This window comes from Oncorhynchus nerka, linkage group LG18, assembly GCF_034236695.1.
Source record: "Oncorhynchus nerka isolate Pitt River linkage group LG18, Oner_Uvic_2.0, whole genome shotgun sequence".
NCBI classification, from domain to species: Eukaryota; Metazoa; Chordata; class Actinopteri; order Salmoniformes; family Salmonidae; genus Oncorhynchus; species Oncorhynchus nerka.
The window spans coordinates 19,268,338-19,284,721 of record NC_088413.1 but is presented as its reverse complement, the minus strand read 5'-3'; the positions used below and the strand labels follow the sequence as shown (position 1 = coordinate 19,284,721).

Genomic DNA, 16,384 nt, shown 5'->3' with positions numbered 1-16,384 from the left:
CATTAATTCTATCATCGAGTAATTTGTAAGATAACTCAATTATTTATCACCGGTTTACTTTGTATTTTTTAGATTTAAATAGACTACATCTCTCTCTCCCCTCTCTCTCAGATGATTTGATTTCAGAACCATGGACAGCTACCGAGAGAAAACAGCGCTCACTGCATTGCATCACCACAGCAGAGGAAAGAGGCCACTCTCGGCAGGCCACAAAATAAATAGATGCTGAAACTGATGTTGGACAATCAAATTCAATATGTAAATAAACGACATTCGTTAATGCTGGGTCATTGACATAAAGCTTATTTTACACTGCTCCAGCGAAACAAGGCCCGCCATGCATTTATGAAAGCACTTGTTCCCAAAGCTAAAAAAATATCACTTTTTTACTGTTCTACAGGAATATTAAAATATATGTAAAATAGTTATTTTTAGTGTAATTGTAACACTTGTGGCGTCGTGCCATGTGTGATAACAGGTGGCATATTATTAGTAAGAAACTATGTTTCCTACTGTAGGCAGTTGGCTGCATAGTGATTGCAACATTGTAACTGTCCGATGCAGGGGATGAAGTAAAATTCATTTCTGCCCGTTAAGGAACCTCCTATATGTGCACGCGCGCATCAACATTTTCTATTGGCGTAATTATAGAATTACATGTATAATTGGAGCCTATTTCTTCCTATTTCCAAAAATAAGTGGTATGCCTACCTGTTTGATAAACACACTTATGCTATCCATAGATATCGGTATAGCCAAATACTCTAATACTGTTGCATGTACTTCTTAAATACCTCCGTGTCTGGGAAGGTCTTGATGTGTTTGGTTAAAACCAGGACTCGTATTGAGTGAGGGTATCACACACCCTTTGTTAAAGAAAAGGGCAAAAAGGACATCTATTGTTTGCTTCATATTTTCAAAAATAATATCCAGATTATATAAAGCGTTCTATAAAAATGCTAGTTTTACTCCGATGACTTATGGGTATATTGATTCCTCTCTGTGGAATTCTGACGCTGAGCTGCAGCCTATAATATTCAAGGAGACAAACAAATAGACTTTGCTATTCTGTCCCTATTAATTGAGCCTTCCGGTTTCTTTTTAAACCAAGGCGGCTTTTAGGGAAGCACTTCTGTTTTTGGGTTATGAAATGGACGAGAAGCCAGCAGTTGAAGCTTACATTTTTCTGCCTCAGTAGAGCGTCTCTCTGGGTGGAAATGTCACGTTTGAAAGTGCCATGCTTAGATTCTTAAGGACGTCTAAGATTTCATTATTTACAATCAGCATTGCAAAACATACACTGGTTTGACATTGGACAAATATGGCCTATGACTTGGGCTGCTATTATGTTGTTTGATCATTAGTGGAGAAAAAAAATGGCCCAAGGCCAAACTTACTACAGAGGTGGAATATGCATATTTGTTGTCTCGCCTAGGACGGCAGAACGTCCAAGAACGTCTTTGAAGTGACTCACAATAATGACATAAATGAAAGACTGAAAAGAACAATACAAATATATAGAAACTAACATCTTGTATGCAACAAGGTACCAAAGTAATATGCAAACAAGCAAAAAACACGGCAAAGTAATACTTTTTGACCTAAATGTTTCCATGTGTTGCAAATCCAACACAACATATCCTCCTTATTTTCAAGCATGGTGGTGGCTCCATCATGGAATGGTATGCTTGACATCTGCAAATACTGGAGTTTTTCAGGAATTTTGAAAAGAATAATGGGCAAATATTGCACAATACAGGTGTCCAAAGCGCTTATGAGACTTTACCAAAAAGATGTTATCACTGAAAAAGGTGTTTAACGTGTATTGACACAGGGGGTGATACTTATCTAATCAAGGTATGTCAGTATTAGATTTTTCATGAATGTATTTTTATTTTTTACACTTGGACAGAGTATTTTGTGTAAATTGTTGACCAAAAAATGTAAATTAAATCCTTTTAACTCCACTTTGTAACATAAAATGTGAAGAAATCCATGAACGGGTGTTGACAGTCTTCAAACAACATGGCATTTTACAAAACGCATAGCAATTTTTTTTTAATTTGGTCATCTTTTGTGCTTCATTTTTAGCAACACTACACAATTTATTACTTTTAACACCATGTGTTTGGGCAGAATCAATCTGCCTTACAGTTTCCTTTTTTCTCCGTGAACAATACTGAATTTTTTTTTTTTCTGACAAACATTGCATAATATAATGTATGCTGACAACTTGTACATATCTGGACAGACATACAATATATGAAACAAGTTTTATCATAACAAACCAGCAATACATCAAATATTGTGATTATGTCCCTTCCACAAAGGGTGATTGGTGCTTCAATAATTTTAACATCCATTAAAATGTCAATTCCATCTGAATTTTCCTTAGGAAACTGCAGAATCAACAGTGCTGATACCTTTTACTCTGTCCACTGCAATTTGTGTTCTTTGCTTTTTGCAGTTCCTACTCTAGTTGCAGCTGCTGCTCCACTTTCTACTGTCATTACAAGTCCTAAAAATGGAGCTTGTTGCTCCTGCTCCCAATAATCATACATGAATGTGCAGACTGTGGCAGAATAATCAGAATTAAGTTGTTTAACATAGATAATTAAGATGTCTCAACAGCATAATATGCTTGCATGATATTCTTGTTATTAGAATGTATCCCTTCAGACTCTGGTGTTGGCAGTTGCATTTCCTCCCTCAGTTGGGGCTCAGTCACCTGGGATCCAGAGAGGGGAGAAGTCAGGCTTGTCTTTCACATGTCCCTGGTGCTATGCAGAATATCAGAAAGAGAAGAGGACAGGAGGGAACATTGTCTTCATATGTGGATGTGTCTTTACCTATTATAAACCATGTGAAGGGATGGCGTGATTAATGGGGAACCAATGACTTGTCTGTGCAAGTCACTCCCTCCTTTGACTTTGGGGGATGTTTGTGGTAGTCTCTGGAACCATTGTATGTCATCTCTGATGTTGTAATTATCCTGGGATAGTGTGTGACCTAGAGGCTCACTCCCCTCACTGTGATGTGTGTGGTAGTGTCTGGAACCATTGTATGTCATCTCTGATGTTGTAATTATCCTGGGATAGTGTATGACCTAGAGGCTCACTCTCCTCAGTGAGCTTGTCCAGGAGTCTGGTCAAGAAGGGGTTTTATTGAGATGGGAGTGTCTGGAGTTGACAATTTGATTTATGCCATTGGATGAGTTGGTGTTTTTGTGCTATGAAGTACCAGGAACGAGATCTGAACCTCGTCTTAGGGGCCGAACTGAACGATGATTTATAGCGAATGCTATCTGGCTACGGGATACTTCTTTCTCATTTAAAAAGTCTCACCTTGTGACCGGTTCTGAACATTTGTGGTTTGTTATGTAGACTGGGGGGTGGATCTCTTGTATAAAAGATATCAGTAGCCTTTGTGTTGTGGCTCTCAACGGATCATCAGAGATGGTGGTGATTAGTTGACAAGCCATTGCTATTCCAAAGCTCTCACTACTAAAGATTTGGTTTAAGTAAAACTGACATGTGTGATAAGTTTGTCTCTCCTCATTTGATTATACAGAAATTAACTCCACAAGAAATATTTTTTTTCCTCCTCACGTCTTTTTCTCTCCTCACGTCTTTTTCTCTCATGTATTTTTCTCTCCTCCTCACGTCTTTTTCTCTCCTCACGTCTTTTTCTCTCATGTATGTTTCTCTCCTCCTCATGTATTTTTCTTTCCTCCTCACGTATTTTTCTCTCCTCACGTCTTTTTCTCTCATGTATTTTTCTCTCCTCCTCACGTCTTTTTCTCTCCTCATGTATTTTTCTCTCCTCCTCATGTATTTTTCTCTCCTCCCCACTTATTTTTCTCTTCTCCTCACGTATTTTTCTCTTCTCCTCACGTATTTTTCTCTTCTCCTCACATCTACAGCGCCACAGCTCAAATGTTTTTACCCTCTCCGCACAGCTTTCTCTCTCCTCCTCACGTATTTTTCTCTTCTCCTCACGTCTTTCTCTCTCCTCCTCACGTCTTTCTCTCTCCTCCTCACGTCTTTCTCTCTCCTCCTCACGTCTTTCTCTTTCCTCCTCACGTCTTTTTATCTCCTCCTCACGTCTTTCTCTCTCCTCCTCACGTCTTTCTCTCTCCTCCTCACGTCTTTCTCTTTCCTCCTCACGTCTTTTTCTCTCCTCCTCACGTCTTTTTCTCTCCTCCTCACGTCTTTTTCTCTCCTCCTCATGTCTTTCTCTCTCCTCACGTCCTTCTCTCTCCTCCTCACATCTTTCTCTCTCCTCACGGCCTTGTCTCTCCTCACGTCTTTCTCTCTCCTCCTCACGTCTTTCTCTCTCCTCCTCACGTCTTTCTCTCTCCTCCTCACGTCTTTCTCTCTCCTCCTCACGTCTTTCTCTCTCCTCCTCATGACTTTCTCTCTCCTCCTCATGTCTTTCTCTCTCCAAAAGTATTTTTCTCTCCTCCTCACGTCGTTTTCTCTCTTCCCCACCTCGTTTTCTCTCTTCCTCACGTCTTTCTCCTTCCTCCTCCTGTCTTTCTCTCTCCACAAGTCTTTTTCTCTCCTCCTCCCGTCTTTCTCTCTCTTCCTCCCGTCTTTCGCTCTCCTTCTCACGTCTTTCGCTCTCCTCCTTACGTCTTTCTCTCTCCTCCTCACATCTTTCTCTCTGCTCAAGTCTTTTTATCTCCTCCTCACTTCTGTTTCTTACCACATATCTCCAGCTCCACAGCTCCTCAAATATTTCCATCTCAAGTCTTTTTCTCTCCTCCTCAAGTCTTTCTCTCTCCTCCTCAAGTCTTTCTTGCTCCTCCACATGTCTGTTTCTCCACAGAGGTCCATCGATCCTCGTCATCTTAAACATTATTTCCATCCCCATAAATTCTTGTCTCTCCTCCTCAAGTCTTTTTCTCTCCTCCTCAAGTATTTTCATATCCTCCACTCGTTTTACATCATATTCCATAATGTCCTCCATTACTGATAGATATGTAAAACCGTCGGTTAAGATAAGTATTCCCCGGTCCAATTCTTTCTCGACAATCCAAAAGCTCAGCCCCGTCTTCATTGAGATGTACAATAACAACTCTGTTTTAAAGCAAAGAGACATGATTTAATTGTAGTGTTATTGACACTTCATCCAGCTGTTTTTGATGGAACACTGATCATTTGTCAGTAAGACTAGATTGTATTTTCCTAATTTTTCATATCATAAAGGTATTTATTTCATATTTTTATTTAACCGTGCAGGCAAGTCAGACAATTTGATTAACTGGATCACCATTCTAAGTTGTTATTGACCAGCAAGTTAAATCCCAATCTAAATCAGACAGAGCACTAACTTACCACGCTTTGTTGCTCCGGATGAAACAAAGTAGTACGATCTGTTATGTACCACAGTCTGCATTCTGTTGATCTTCTCAAACAGTTCTGTCACCTGGCTTGGAGGACCAGACTCATTGTTGAACACATGGTATCTCTGACCATATCTCCGAACAACTTGCCCCAGTGGTTCACCTGCTTTTTGGATATAGTCTTTTATCGATGTACGTTTCAACATGTCTCCATGTGTGAAGAGTATCATGGTGAACTTTCTCACCTCCTCACCAAATATGTCCTCCATCTTTTGTACAGCTGCATTCTGTTCCTCTGTGAACCTGCCCAGCTGGATCACCAGTAGGAAGATATTGACGACTTTGTATGTTTTGTTCTTTAAGGATAGAAACAGTTCGTTACTGGACACCTCAGCACAGTCTAGTCCAGGAGTGTCCACGAGAGCTATCTTCCTCCCACAAACAACTTCTGTCTTCCTCTCACAAGTTTTTGTCACAGTTGAGAAACTACATGATGATTTGAACTCCTCCCTGCGTAGGATGGTGTTTCCTGAAGCACTCTTCCCACATCCAACTTTCCCAACCAGCACAATTTCTATAAGACAATCAGGATCTAAAACACAAACAGTGCATGTAGGTTATACATAGTCATCTCAAAAATTGACTAAAATAAACTGACAGAAATATATATTTTGCTAGAAAAGACAGATGGTTTATTTAACACTAATGGTTAAGATGAAGAAGAGAGAACAAAGAAATTACTTTGAACTCTTGTTCTCAATGTCTGATAATTGTGACTAGTTGTCTTACCAGATAAGGGAGCCTGTGCCATATCATCTCCCTCTGCACATCACCAGGGATGCACCATATTACAGATAGTCACTGCAACAAAGTAAGCAGGTGCAAAAATGGGATTCAACTACATTTGTATTTTGAATTAATGCATGAGCCGTGCTTTAAATGTTTGACCCCTAGGCTCCTCACCAACGTAATAATGTTTTAAATGGAGTAGATTTACTCCCAGTGGTAGGCTAAACCAAATATTGTTCTTGCTGTTTAAAAAAATATATATACACTACCGTTCAAAACTTTGGAGTCACTTGGAAATGTCCTTGTTTTTTTTTAAAGAAAAGCACATTCCTTGTCCATTAAAATAAAATCTAACTGATCAGAAATACAGTGTAGACATTGTTAATGTTGTAAATTACTATTGTAGCTGGAAACGGCAGATTTTTTTATGGAATATCTACATAGGCATGCAGAGCCCCATTATCAGCAACCATTCGGCAGATTTTTTATGGAATATCTACATAGGCGCGCAGAGGCCAATTATCAGCAACCATCACTCCTGTGACCCAATGGCACGCTGTGTTAGCTAATCCAAGTTTATCATTTTAAAAGGCTATCTGATCATTAGAAAATCCTTTTGCAATTATGTTAGCACAGCTGAAAACTGTTGTCCTGATTAAAGAAGCAATTAAACTGGCCTTCTTTAGACTAGTTGAGTTTCTGGAGCATCAGCATTTGTGGGTTTGATTACAGGATCAAAATGGCCAGAAACAAAGACCTTTCTTCTGAAACTCGTCAGTCTATTCTTGTGCTGAGAAATGAAGGCAATTCCATGCGAGAAATTGCCATGAAACTGAAGATCTCGTACAATGCTGTGTACTACTCTCTTCAAAGAACAGCACAAACTGGCCCTAACCAGAATAGAAAGAGGAGTGGGAGGCCCCGGTGCACAACTGAGCAAAAGGACAAGTACTTTAGAGTGTCTAGTTTGAGAAACAGAAGCCTCACAATTCCTCAACTGGCAATTTCATTATGTTAGATTCTGGGTTAAACCTGGAACATTGTTACACTCAGAAGGATAGTATCTAACAGTGAAAGAGACTGGTTTCTACACCAGAAGTTAATAGATGGCTTTGGAATGTGTAAGGGAGACGGGTGGAGACCTTAGAACCTAACAATGTCACTGAGGGAGAGAGGGTAATGTATAATGTTTACATTATGTCAGGGGATCCTATGGGTGGGTCCTCTGGGAGGAGAAGAGACACAGTCTGGTATCAATCACCATGACAGCCTTGAGTTGGGGAGGAGTGAGCACTTTGGGGTAGAGGTCAGGTCAGATGAAGTGAGGAAGAACAGATCTCACTAAGGTTCTGTCTAGCAACAGAGATGCATTGGCTGTTCAGATGTGGTGGAGGAGACTCAGCCTAGGAGAGAGGGTTAAATATCAGTGCTTGTGTCAAATGTTGTTTGTCTGAATGCAGCTATATCGACCCTTTGGGAAGAATTAAACTTGGTTAAGCTTCTCTAGTGTCCATTGAGTTATTTACTCTGAAAATAACAACCTAACAATTAAATAGAACCCTCAAAACACCAGTCTTAACGTCAACAGTGAAGAGGCAACTCTGCTAGCCTTCTAGGCAGAGTTCTTCAGTCCAGTGTTTGTGTTCTTTTGCCCATCTTAATATAATTTTTTTTTTGGGCCAGTCTGAAATATGGCTTATTCTTGGCAACTCTGCCTAGAAGGCCAGCATCCCGGAGTTGCCTCTTCACTGTTGACGTTGAGACAGTTGTTTGCGGATACTATTTAATGAAGCTGCCAGTTGAGGACTTGTGAGGCATCTGTTTCTCAAACTAGATACTCTAAAGTACTTGTTCTCTTGCTCAGTTGTGCCCCGTTACTTGTCCTCTTGCTCAGTTGTGCACCGGGGCCTCCCACTATTTATATTCTGGTTAGAGACAGTTTGCGCTGTTCTGTGAAGGGAGTAGTACACAACGTTGAATGAGATCTTCAGTTTCTCGCATGGAATAGCCTTCATGTCTCAGAACAAGAACAGACTGGCGAGTTTCAGAAGAAAGTCTTTGTTTCTGGCCCTTTTGAGCCTGTAATCGAACCCACAAATGCTGATGGTCCAGATACTCAATTAGTCTAAAGAAGGCCAGTTGTACTGCTTCATTAATCAGGACAACCATTTTCAGCTGTGCTAACATAATTTCAAAAGGGTTTTCTAATGATTAATTAGCCTTTTAAAATGATAAACTTGGATTAGCTAACACAGCGTGCCATTGGAACACAGGAGTGATGGTTGCTGATAATGGGCCTCTGTATGCCTGTGTAGATATTCCATTGGAACACAGGAGTGATGGTTGCTGATAATGGGCCTCAGTACACCTACGTAGATATTCCCCCAAAAATCTGCAGTTTCCAGCACAATAGTAATTTACAACATTAACAATGTCTACACTGTATTTCTGATCAATTTGATGTTATTTTAAATGGACAAAAAAAGTGTTTTACTTTCAAAAACAAGGATATTTCTAAATGACCTCAAACTTTTGAACGGTAGTGTATGTTTAGACAATAAATAAGCAAAACATCTATTTTGAAGTGTAACATTTCTTGTAATTGAAACACCTTGTCCTTAAAGTGACAACCAGCAGTTGAAACATTAAAGTGTCCCCCCAGCCCGTTTCTGTAAAAAACTGAGGGATGGAGCTGGAAAAATGTGACCACTTTCAAATTCATAGACAGAGCAAAGGATGCAAGGATTGACCATCCATTCATGATAAAAAAATATATTGATTTGGCTATTTGAGGCTATTTGTTTAAATCTCCTTTTTTTTCTCAAATACTGGAGTAAAACAAGCTTCTACTTTGGGTTCTGATGGTGTCTGACAGTTTATAAGTTATATTCTTCAAGAATCAGTGGGTACATTTCAAATGATTTACAACTCCAGAAATGGATGTAGCAACTACAGATTGCCCCTTTAAGCTGAACAAATAATTGAAATGTAGCTTGATTGCCCCTTTAAGCTGAACAAATAATTGAAATGTAGCTTGATTGCCCCTTTAAGCTGAACAAATAACTGAAATGTAGCTTGATTGCCCCTTTAAGCTGAACAAATAATTGAAATGTAGCTTGTGGCTAGCCCAAGTGCCTATTGGGCTTACCTTGAAGTTGTTGGTCATGTTGGGCGACTTTGTCCTCTTGAAAATGTCCATACTTATAGGTTACAATGAAAATGCGTCATGTACAATTGTCTGAAATGACAAGCATTTAGAATTAAAACATGTAAATGTAAAGTTAGTAGGTACAAGAAACACCAGGGAGATACAATTACCTTCATCAACTGTTGGTACAATGAGAATACAAAACTCAGTGGACTGAGCCCTTGTTACATATGAGCTGTTTGCTTACCAACTACACAAGGCAATTTGCAACTGCAAGCAACTTCATATAGCCACCCAGAAAAAAGGCACACGGACACCCAGACTTCAGGTTGAATTGTTTTTTAGCTGCAGTAAAATATATCCAACAGTGATGACAGGCATTGACAAGACGGTCACAGACACACGTTCGCTGGTTAGGTAGGACATTGATATATCTTTTAGGAAGGAGCTACAGTAACGATACATGCCCTCAATGTGAAGTTACATCCATCCATAAATACAGAGCACAGGTACAACCCTTTTCACATAAACATTTTAAGGTAACGTTATTAAGAAAAATCATTGAATTACCAATAAATAACTGGCTAGCAACAGCTAGTGTGACATTAAAGCGCACTGACTGACAATGCTAGTTAGAGTGTAATCATCGTGGCAAGTTAGCAAACACTTGATTAACTTGTCGAAATATACTTTAAATGCATTAACGGCAACAAAAAATATATACATAGTCACATTCGATAATGACTTTGGGATATATGAACCTGTTTTCAAAAGACGATTGTGTTATAGTTTTAAACAGTTTTTATCTACAGAGGAAATAGACACGAACCTGCTCTCAGAATATCTCTCTCAGACTGAAGAGCAGGCGGACCAACTTTCCAAATAGGGGAGAAGCACTAAAAACCAAATAGTTGTTCTTTCGAGGAAAATAATGCAAAAAAGGTCCGTCTGAAGACCTCTCGTATTGCCAACCTTCCTACAATGGCAGTACATATTTTTTTAATGAATTCTACGACACATAATGAAAGGAAACGTATCACACCCTCTAGTGAAGTGAATGGTTTCACCCACTACTCTGCCAGAGAACGGCGGTGTTCTATGATATTACTTTGTGCGCAGCGCGAGTGGGGTTGATGGAAACTCTACTTTTTCACAAGGCTAAGGATCAAAGTCCAAACAAAACATTAATTTGTTGCTTTTTCATGAAATCCACCGGACAACAGTGACTGCGATGGCGACTTCACAATTGGGAAAGCATGAACGTAAGTACTCAAATATGATTATTGATTACATTCGGAGTATTGTGTTGTCTATTCTGAGTGTTGTGGATTACTTATACCAGAATGGGTGAAAAACCTAAAATTGGCTTTCTTGACCCCCATTGCCACACCTTGATTCAGACAACATGCCATTTTGTTTATGAAAAGTGTAGGCTCCATACTCTGTGCTACTCGTGTGTGTGTGTGTGTGTGTGTGTGTGTGTGTGTGTGTGTGTGTGTGTGTGTGTGTGTGTGTGTGTGTGTGTGTGTGTGTGTGTGTGTGTGTGTGTGTGTGTGTGTGTGTCATACTTCATATCTTATTACGGAATCCACACAAATGGAAAACATATGTTTATACATGTTTCAAGATAACTAAATCTATGATAATGCATGAACTCTACTGCTGCTCTGTAGACTACTTACTGCACTTGATGTTTTAATAAGGGTACACTGACTGACTTGAATCGGTTGACTGATTTACTTAATAAATCCTATCTGAAATGGGATTGTTTTTTAAAATGATATCTTTAGGGATATTTTAATACATAATTGTTATTCTATTACAGCAAGTTCAGGGGGACAACAAGAGAAAAAAAGAAACAGCATGGTCCCCCCTATAGAATGTAAGCATAACACACACACACTGCCATACAATGATGTACAATATGTTGTGGAGCAGAGTACATTAACAATAGTGTGTACCTTTAGACAGACACACTGTGACAGTTTTAACTTCTTTTTTAAATTTGGGGCTTGAACTGAAGTAATAATTTTGCTTTGTTTTTAGTTTCCGAGCTGAGGATTGTCATAGTGGGGAAGACAGGAGCAGGGAAGAGTGCATCAGGAAACACCATCCTGGGAAGTACAGAGTTCGAAGTAGATTGTGCTGCCCAGTCTGTTACCAAACAATGTGATAGGAGCAGTGAGACAGAGATGGGCATCACAGTCATCGACACCCCAGGTCTGTTTGACACACAACTCCCAGAGTCTTCAGTGAGGACCCAACTGGTGGAGTGCATCGCCCTCTCCTCTCCTGGACCCCATGTCTTCCTGCTTGTTGTCCAAATTGGTCGTTTTACAGAGGAACAGCAGAATGCTGTTAAGAGAATCCAGGACATATTTGGAGAGGCAGCAGTGAGACACACCATGATTCTGTTCACCTGTGGAGATAAATTAAAAAAGAAGAACATTGAGGAGTTCATCCAAGAGGCTGGTGCAAGACTAAAGCAGCTCATTGAGACATGTGGAAACCGATACCACGTCTTCAACAATGAGAACACAGACGACCGTGAGCAAGTAAAGCAGCTGATGGACAAAGTTACAGCCATGGTGAAGGAGAATGAAGGGAGGTGTTACACCAATGACATGTACCACCAAGTGGAGAGAGCCATACAGAGGAGAGAGGAAGAACTGAAACAGGGGTATGAAAAAGAGCTGAAAGAGAAGGAAGACCTGGAGTCAGAATTAGAGCGAGCAATGAAGGCACTGGATCTGAAAGACTCTGATATACAAGAAAAGCAGAAAGAGATAGATGACCTGCAGGGTCAAGTGAAACGGATAAAAGAGGACAAAGACTTGCTAAAAAAGAAGAAACAGAGAGTCAGAGAAAAGGCAGAAAAAGACTTTGACAAGAAAAATATTGTTGTTAAATTCGCTAGAAAATCTGCTGAACGCTGTACCACACAATGATGTTCTACACACACATGTTGTAAAAGAGCAGAGCCTGTTAGCATGGTGTCATTATGAAGTTAATGATAGACTTCATAACTATCACTCCTTGCTGTGGGCAGCCATGTTAGGCTTAGGCAGCCATTTTACTGTAAGTGATTATACATGGACTCTGCAAATACAACAGCAGCGAGAATTTGAGCACTTATTTTACATATTAACCCAGTTCAAACACCTGTAATATCTGCCAGACAAAGACAATGATACAAATAATGATTCTGTTGATGGCTTTTTGCATAATGCTTGCTTACATAATGCAATATTAATCTCATGCTAATGTATATTATATTCTATGATTAATAGATTTTCATAGAATGCTAGAGGAGTTTGTCAGCCATATGAACTTAGTATGTATTTTGCTTTATTTAATAGAATGACTGTTCGTGTCATCTTTGATCTTCATGGTACAGTGACTTTAGAATGTAAAGTTTGGACTTCACATTGCAGTAAAGTGTATTTTTAATAAACCTTCCATTTTGTAGTACAGCATCAATGTCGTTTGTTTTTACTCTTCATTAGTGTGTGTTGGGTTTGCACAGAAAGGCACTGAGCAGTGTAATAGTTAAAAATAGTGCTGGTTTAAAAAAACAAATGAAGTTCATTTAATATTTGTTCCTGTTTGCTCAAGAAAAGACAAACCACGAAAGCAATATTTTTACAGTATCAATACAATGTCCATGAAAATTAGCAGCCATTGTATACTTAAGCAATGAGGCACCTTGGGGGTGTGGTATATGGCCAAAACACCAGGCTAACGGCTGTTCTTATGCACGATCCAACGCGGAGTGCCTAGATACAGCTCTTGGCCGTGGTATGTTGGCCATACACCACAAACCCCCGAGGTGTCTTATTGCTAAGATTAATTGGTTACCAACCTAATTAGAGCAGAAAAAGTTAATGTCATTCCCTTGGTATATGGTCTGATATACCACGGCTGTCAGCCAATCAGCATTCAGGGCTCAAACCACCCAGGTTATAATGTTTATTTGTCAATTCCTGATGGATTCAACAAAAACAAGTGGTCAAGTGGTATTTTCAGTGGCCCTTTATTTTACAGTGCCATGAAATTACTTAATATTAACTATTTATGCTTAGTCATTCATCATTCAGCCTGCTCCTGATGAGGAATGGTAGTTGTCTTATACCAACTATAAAGGAGAGGGATATATAGCTAGCTTATGCAGCCTGACAGGCAGGAATAAACCTAAACCCTAATTCAGGTAAATATAAAAATATTGACTCTCATATGTGCAATACCCAAGCATGTATTTATGGTTGTCACCGAGGGTAACAAGCAAAACCTATGTTCATGCAGTTAGTAGTAATGCTGAAGGACATTTCTGAACATCCTGTCCTGTAAATTGTGAGAGGAGAAAGTAGTTCATGTGTGGTGTTTTCTGCCTTGGCTGCCCTGAAGATTTCCAGTTAAAATGTCTTTAGGCTGATAGGATAGACAAGGCCAACTTTCAGTCAGGGCTGGGGTCAATTCCATTTCCATTCCAGTCAATTCAGGAAGTACACTGAAATACATTTCTATTCGATGCCTTTCAATTAGCAGAATTACTGAATTGGAATTTGGTTGACTTTCTGAATTGACTGGAATTCATGATGCAGGCAACATCTGAGTAGGGGAAAGCAACCCAATGCTGTATTCATCACAGCACAGTTGAAAGATATATGGCAAATAGAAATCAAAGCTGGATGATGTTCAGAGACAGATGGGAGGGTTGAGAGGAACTGAAGGGTGGGACTAAAAATAACAATATACTGTGTATGTATATAGTATGTATAAGCTGAAACCTAAGTGATGTTAGTCCATTAGTTTACTCCAATTAGGGCAGGGGTGGAAGGGTCAGGGGAAAATAACAAAGGAAAAAAATATATATATATTATATATATTTACAAAATAATACATGGGAGATTTGAAATTACGCAGACAATTAAAATGATGGAAGCCACAATATACAGTCCCTTGCGAAAGTATTCGGCCCCCTTGAACTTTGCGACCTTTTGCCACATTTCAGGCTTCAAACATAAAGATATAAAACTGTATTTTTTTGTGAAGAATCAACAACAAGTGGGACACAATCATGAAGTGGAATGACATTTATTGGATATTTCAAACCTTTTTAACAAATCAAAAACTGAAAAATTGGGCGTGCAAAATTATTCAGCCCCCTTAAGTTAATACTTTGTAGCGCCACCTTTTTCTGTGATTACAGCTGTAAGTCGCTTGGTGAAATTTTTTCCTATTCCTCCTTGCAAAACAGCTCGAGCTCAGTGAGGTTGGATGGAGAGCATTTGTGAACAGCAGTTTTCAGTTCTTTCCACAGATTCTCGATTGGATTCAGGTCTGGACTTTGACTTGGCCATTCTAACACCTCGATATGTTTATTTTTGAACCATTCCATTGTAGATTTTGCTTTATGTTTTGGATCATTGTCTTGTTGGAAGACAAATCTCCGTCCCAGTCTCAGGTCTTTTGCAGACTCCATCAGGTTTTCTTCCAGAATGGACCTGTATTTGGCTCCATCCATCTTCCCATCAATTTGAACCATCTTCCCTGTCCCTGCTGAAGAAAAGCAGGCCCAAACCATGATGCTGCCACCACCATGTTTGACAGTGGGGATGGTGTGTTCAGGGTGATGTGCTGTGTTGCTTTTACGCCAAACATAACATTTTGCATTGTTGCCAAAAAGTTCAATTTTGGTTTCATCTGACCAGAGCACCTTCTTCCACATGTTTGGTGTGTCTCCCAGGTGGCTTGTGGCAAACTTTAAACGACACTTTTTATGGATATCTTTAAGAAATGGCTTTCTTCTTGCCACTCTTCCATAAAGGCCAGATTTGTGCAATATACGACTGGTTGTTGTCCTATGGACAGAGTCTCCCACCTCAGCTGTAGATCTCTGCAGTTCATCCAGAGTGATCATGGTCCTCTTGGCTGCATCTCTGATCAGTCTTCTCCTTGTATGAGCTGAAAGTTTAGAGGGACGGCCAGGTCTTGGTAGATTTGCAGTGGTCTGATACTCCTTCCATTTCAATATTATCGCTTGCACAGTGCTCCTTGGGATGTTTAAAGCTTGGGAAATCTTTTTGTATCCAAATCCGGCTTTAAACTTCTTCACAACAGTATCTCGGACCTGCCTGGTGTGTTCCTTGTTCTTCATGATGCTCTCTGCGCTTTTAACGGACCTCTGAGACTATCACAGTGCAGGTGCATTTATATGGAGACTTGATTACACACAGGTGGATTGTATTTATCATCATTAGTCATTAGGTCAACATTGGATCATTCAGAGATCCTCACTGAACTTCTGGAGAGAGTTTGCTGCACTGAAAGTAAAGGGGCTGAATAATTTTGCACACCCAATTTTTCAGTTTTTGATTTGTTAAAAAAGTTTGAAATATCCAATAAATGTCATTCCACTTCATGATTGTGTCCCACTTGTTGTTGATTCTTCACAAAAAAATACAGTTTTATATCTTTATGTTTGAAGCCTGAAATGTGGCAAAAGGTCGCAAAGTTCAAGGGGGCCGAATACTTTCGCAAGGCACTGTACCTGCAATATTAGAGCCCATCTACCAGAAACAAGAAGGAAAAAAACACCCTGTTACAAGCAGGAAACAAGTTATGGACAAACCAGAAATGTGGTCATGTCAACCCTGGATGATACATGTGTGACTTTTTCACCTGTTTGGCACATTGGAACATTCCAATCTTTTAGGACATGAACAGGCAGAACAGGTTTAATAAGCAAAGCATAGATCCATTGTTTTCAGGAAGGTGTTCCCATGGTGGAAGGTGGGACAGGAGGCAGACTACGGGCAAATATTCACTGTTCTCCTTCAGAGAAATATATTAAAACAGAGGAGTGGTAGACTGTTTATTACAAATTAAATACTACAATGTGTGACATAATAAATCATTACTGACAAATGGGTCAATCAAATCAGGAAGGTTTAACCATGGCATTGATGATAACAGAGACAGGAGGGGTGATAGGAGGGACAGTGGGATGATGAGAGACAGGAGGAGTGATAGGAGGGACAGGTGGGATGATGAGAGACAGGAGGAGTGATAGGAGGGACAGGTGGGATGATGAGAGACAG

At 39.7% G+C, this 16,384-nt stretch overlaps 2 protein-coding genes across 3 annotated transcripts; one reads left to right on the top strand and one right to left on the bottom strand.

Moving 5' to 3' along the window:
* Positions 1 to 1,808: 1,808 nt before the first annotated feature.
* Positions 1,809 to 10,287, bottom strand: LOC135561795 (trichohyalin-like). Its single transcript, XM_065003656.1, has 5 exons — positions 10,114 to 10,287; positions 9,285 to 9,374; positions 6,137 to 6,208; positions 5,340 to 5,939; positions 1,809 to 5,081 (listed from the first exon to the last, which is right to left on the bottom strand). Exons 3-5 carry the CDS (start codon positions 6,156 to 6,158, stop codon positions 3,574 to 3,576), a joined length of 2,130 nt encoding a protein of 709 aa, XP_064859728.1. The 5' UTR covers positions 6,159 to 6,208; positions 9,285 to 9,374; positions 10,114 to 10,287; the 3' UTR covers positions 1,809 to 3,573.
* Positions 10,288 to 10,398: 111 nt separating this feature from the next.
* Positions 10,399 to 12,758, top strand: LOC135561797 (GTPase IMAP family member 4-like). Of its 2 annotated transcripts, XM_065003661.1 has the most exons (3): positions 10,399 to 10,546; positions 11,110 to 11,166; positions 11,331 to 12,758. In XM_065003661.1, exons 1-3 carry the CDS (start codon positions 10,516 to 10,518, stop codon positions 12,230 to 12,232), a joined length of 990 nt encoding a protein of 329 aa, XP_064859733.1. In that variant the 5' UTR covers positions 10,399 to 10,515; the 3' UTR covers positions 12,233 to 12,758. The 2 variants fall into 2 exon arrangements, with proteins under 2 accessions (XP_064859733.1, XP_064859734.1); XM_065003662.1 differs by lacking the exon at positions 11,110 to 11,166.
* Positions 12,759 to 16,384: the final 3,626 nt, after the last annotated feature.

Excerpts from the sequence above, each read along its gene's own strand:
- LOC135561795 (XM_065003656.1), bottom strand. The coding sequence starts at position 6,158 with ATGGCACAGGCTCCCTTATCTG. Across the intron at positions 5,940-6,136 it reads GGCACAGGCTCCCTTATCTG|ATCCTGATTGTCTTATAGAA; the intron begins GTAAGACAACTA and ends TTTGTGTTTTAG. Across the intron at positions 5,082-5,339 it reads ATCCGGAGCAACAAAGCGTG|AGTTGTTATTGTACATCTCA; the intron begins GTAAGTTAGTGC and ends GCTTTAAAACAG.
- LOC135561797 (XM_065003661.1), top strand. The coding sequence starts at position 10,516 with ATGGCGACTTCACAATTGGGAAAGCATGAAC. Across the intron at positions 10,547-11,109 it reads ACAATTGGGAAAGCATGAAC|CAAGTTCAGGGGGACAACAA; the intron begins GTAAGTACTCAA and ends ATTCTATTACAG. Across the intron at positions 11,167-11,330 it reads CATGGTCCCCCCTATAGAAT|TTTCCGAGCTGAGGATTGTC; the intron begins GTAAGCATAACA and ends CTTTGTTTTTAG.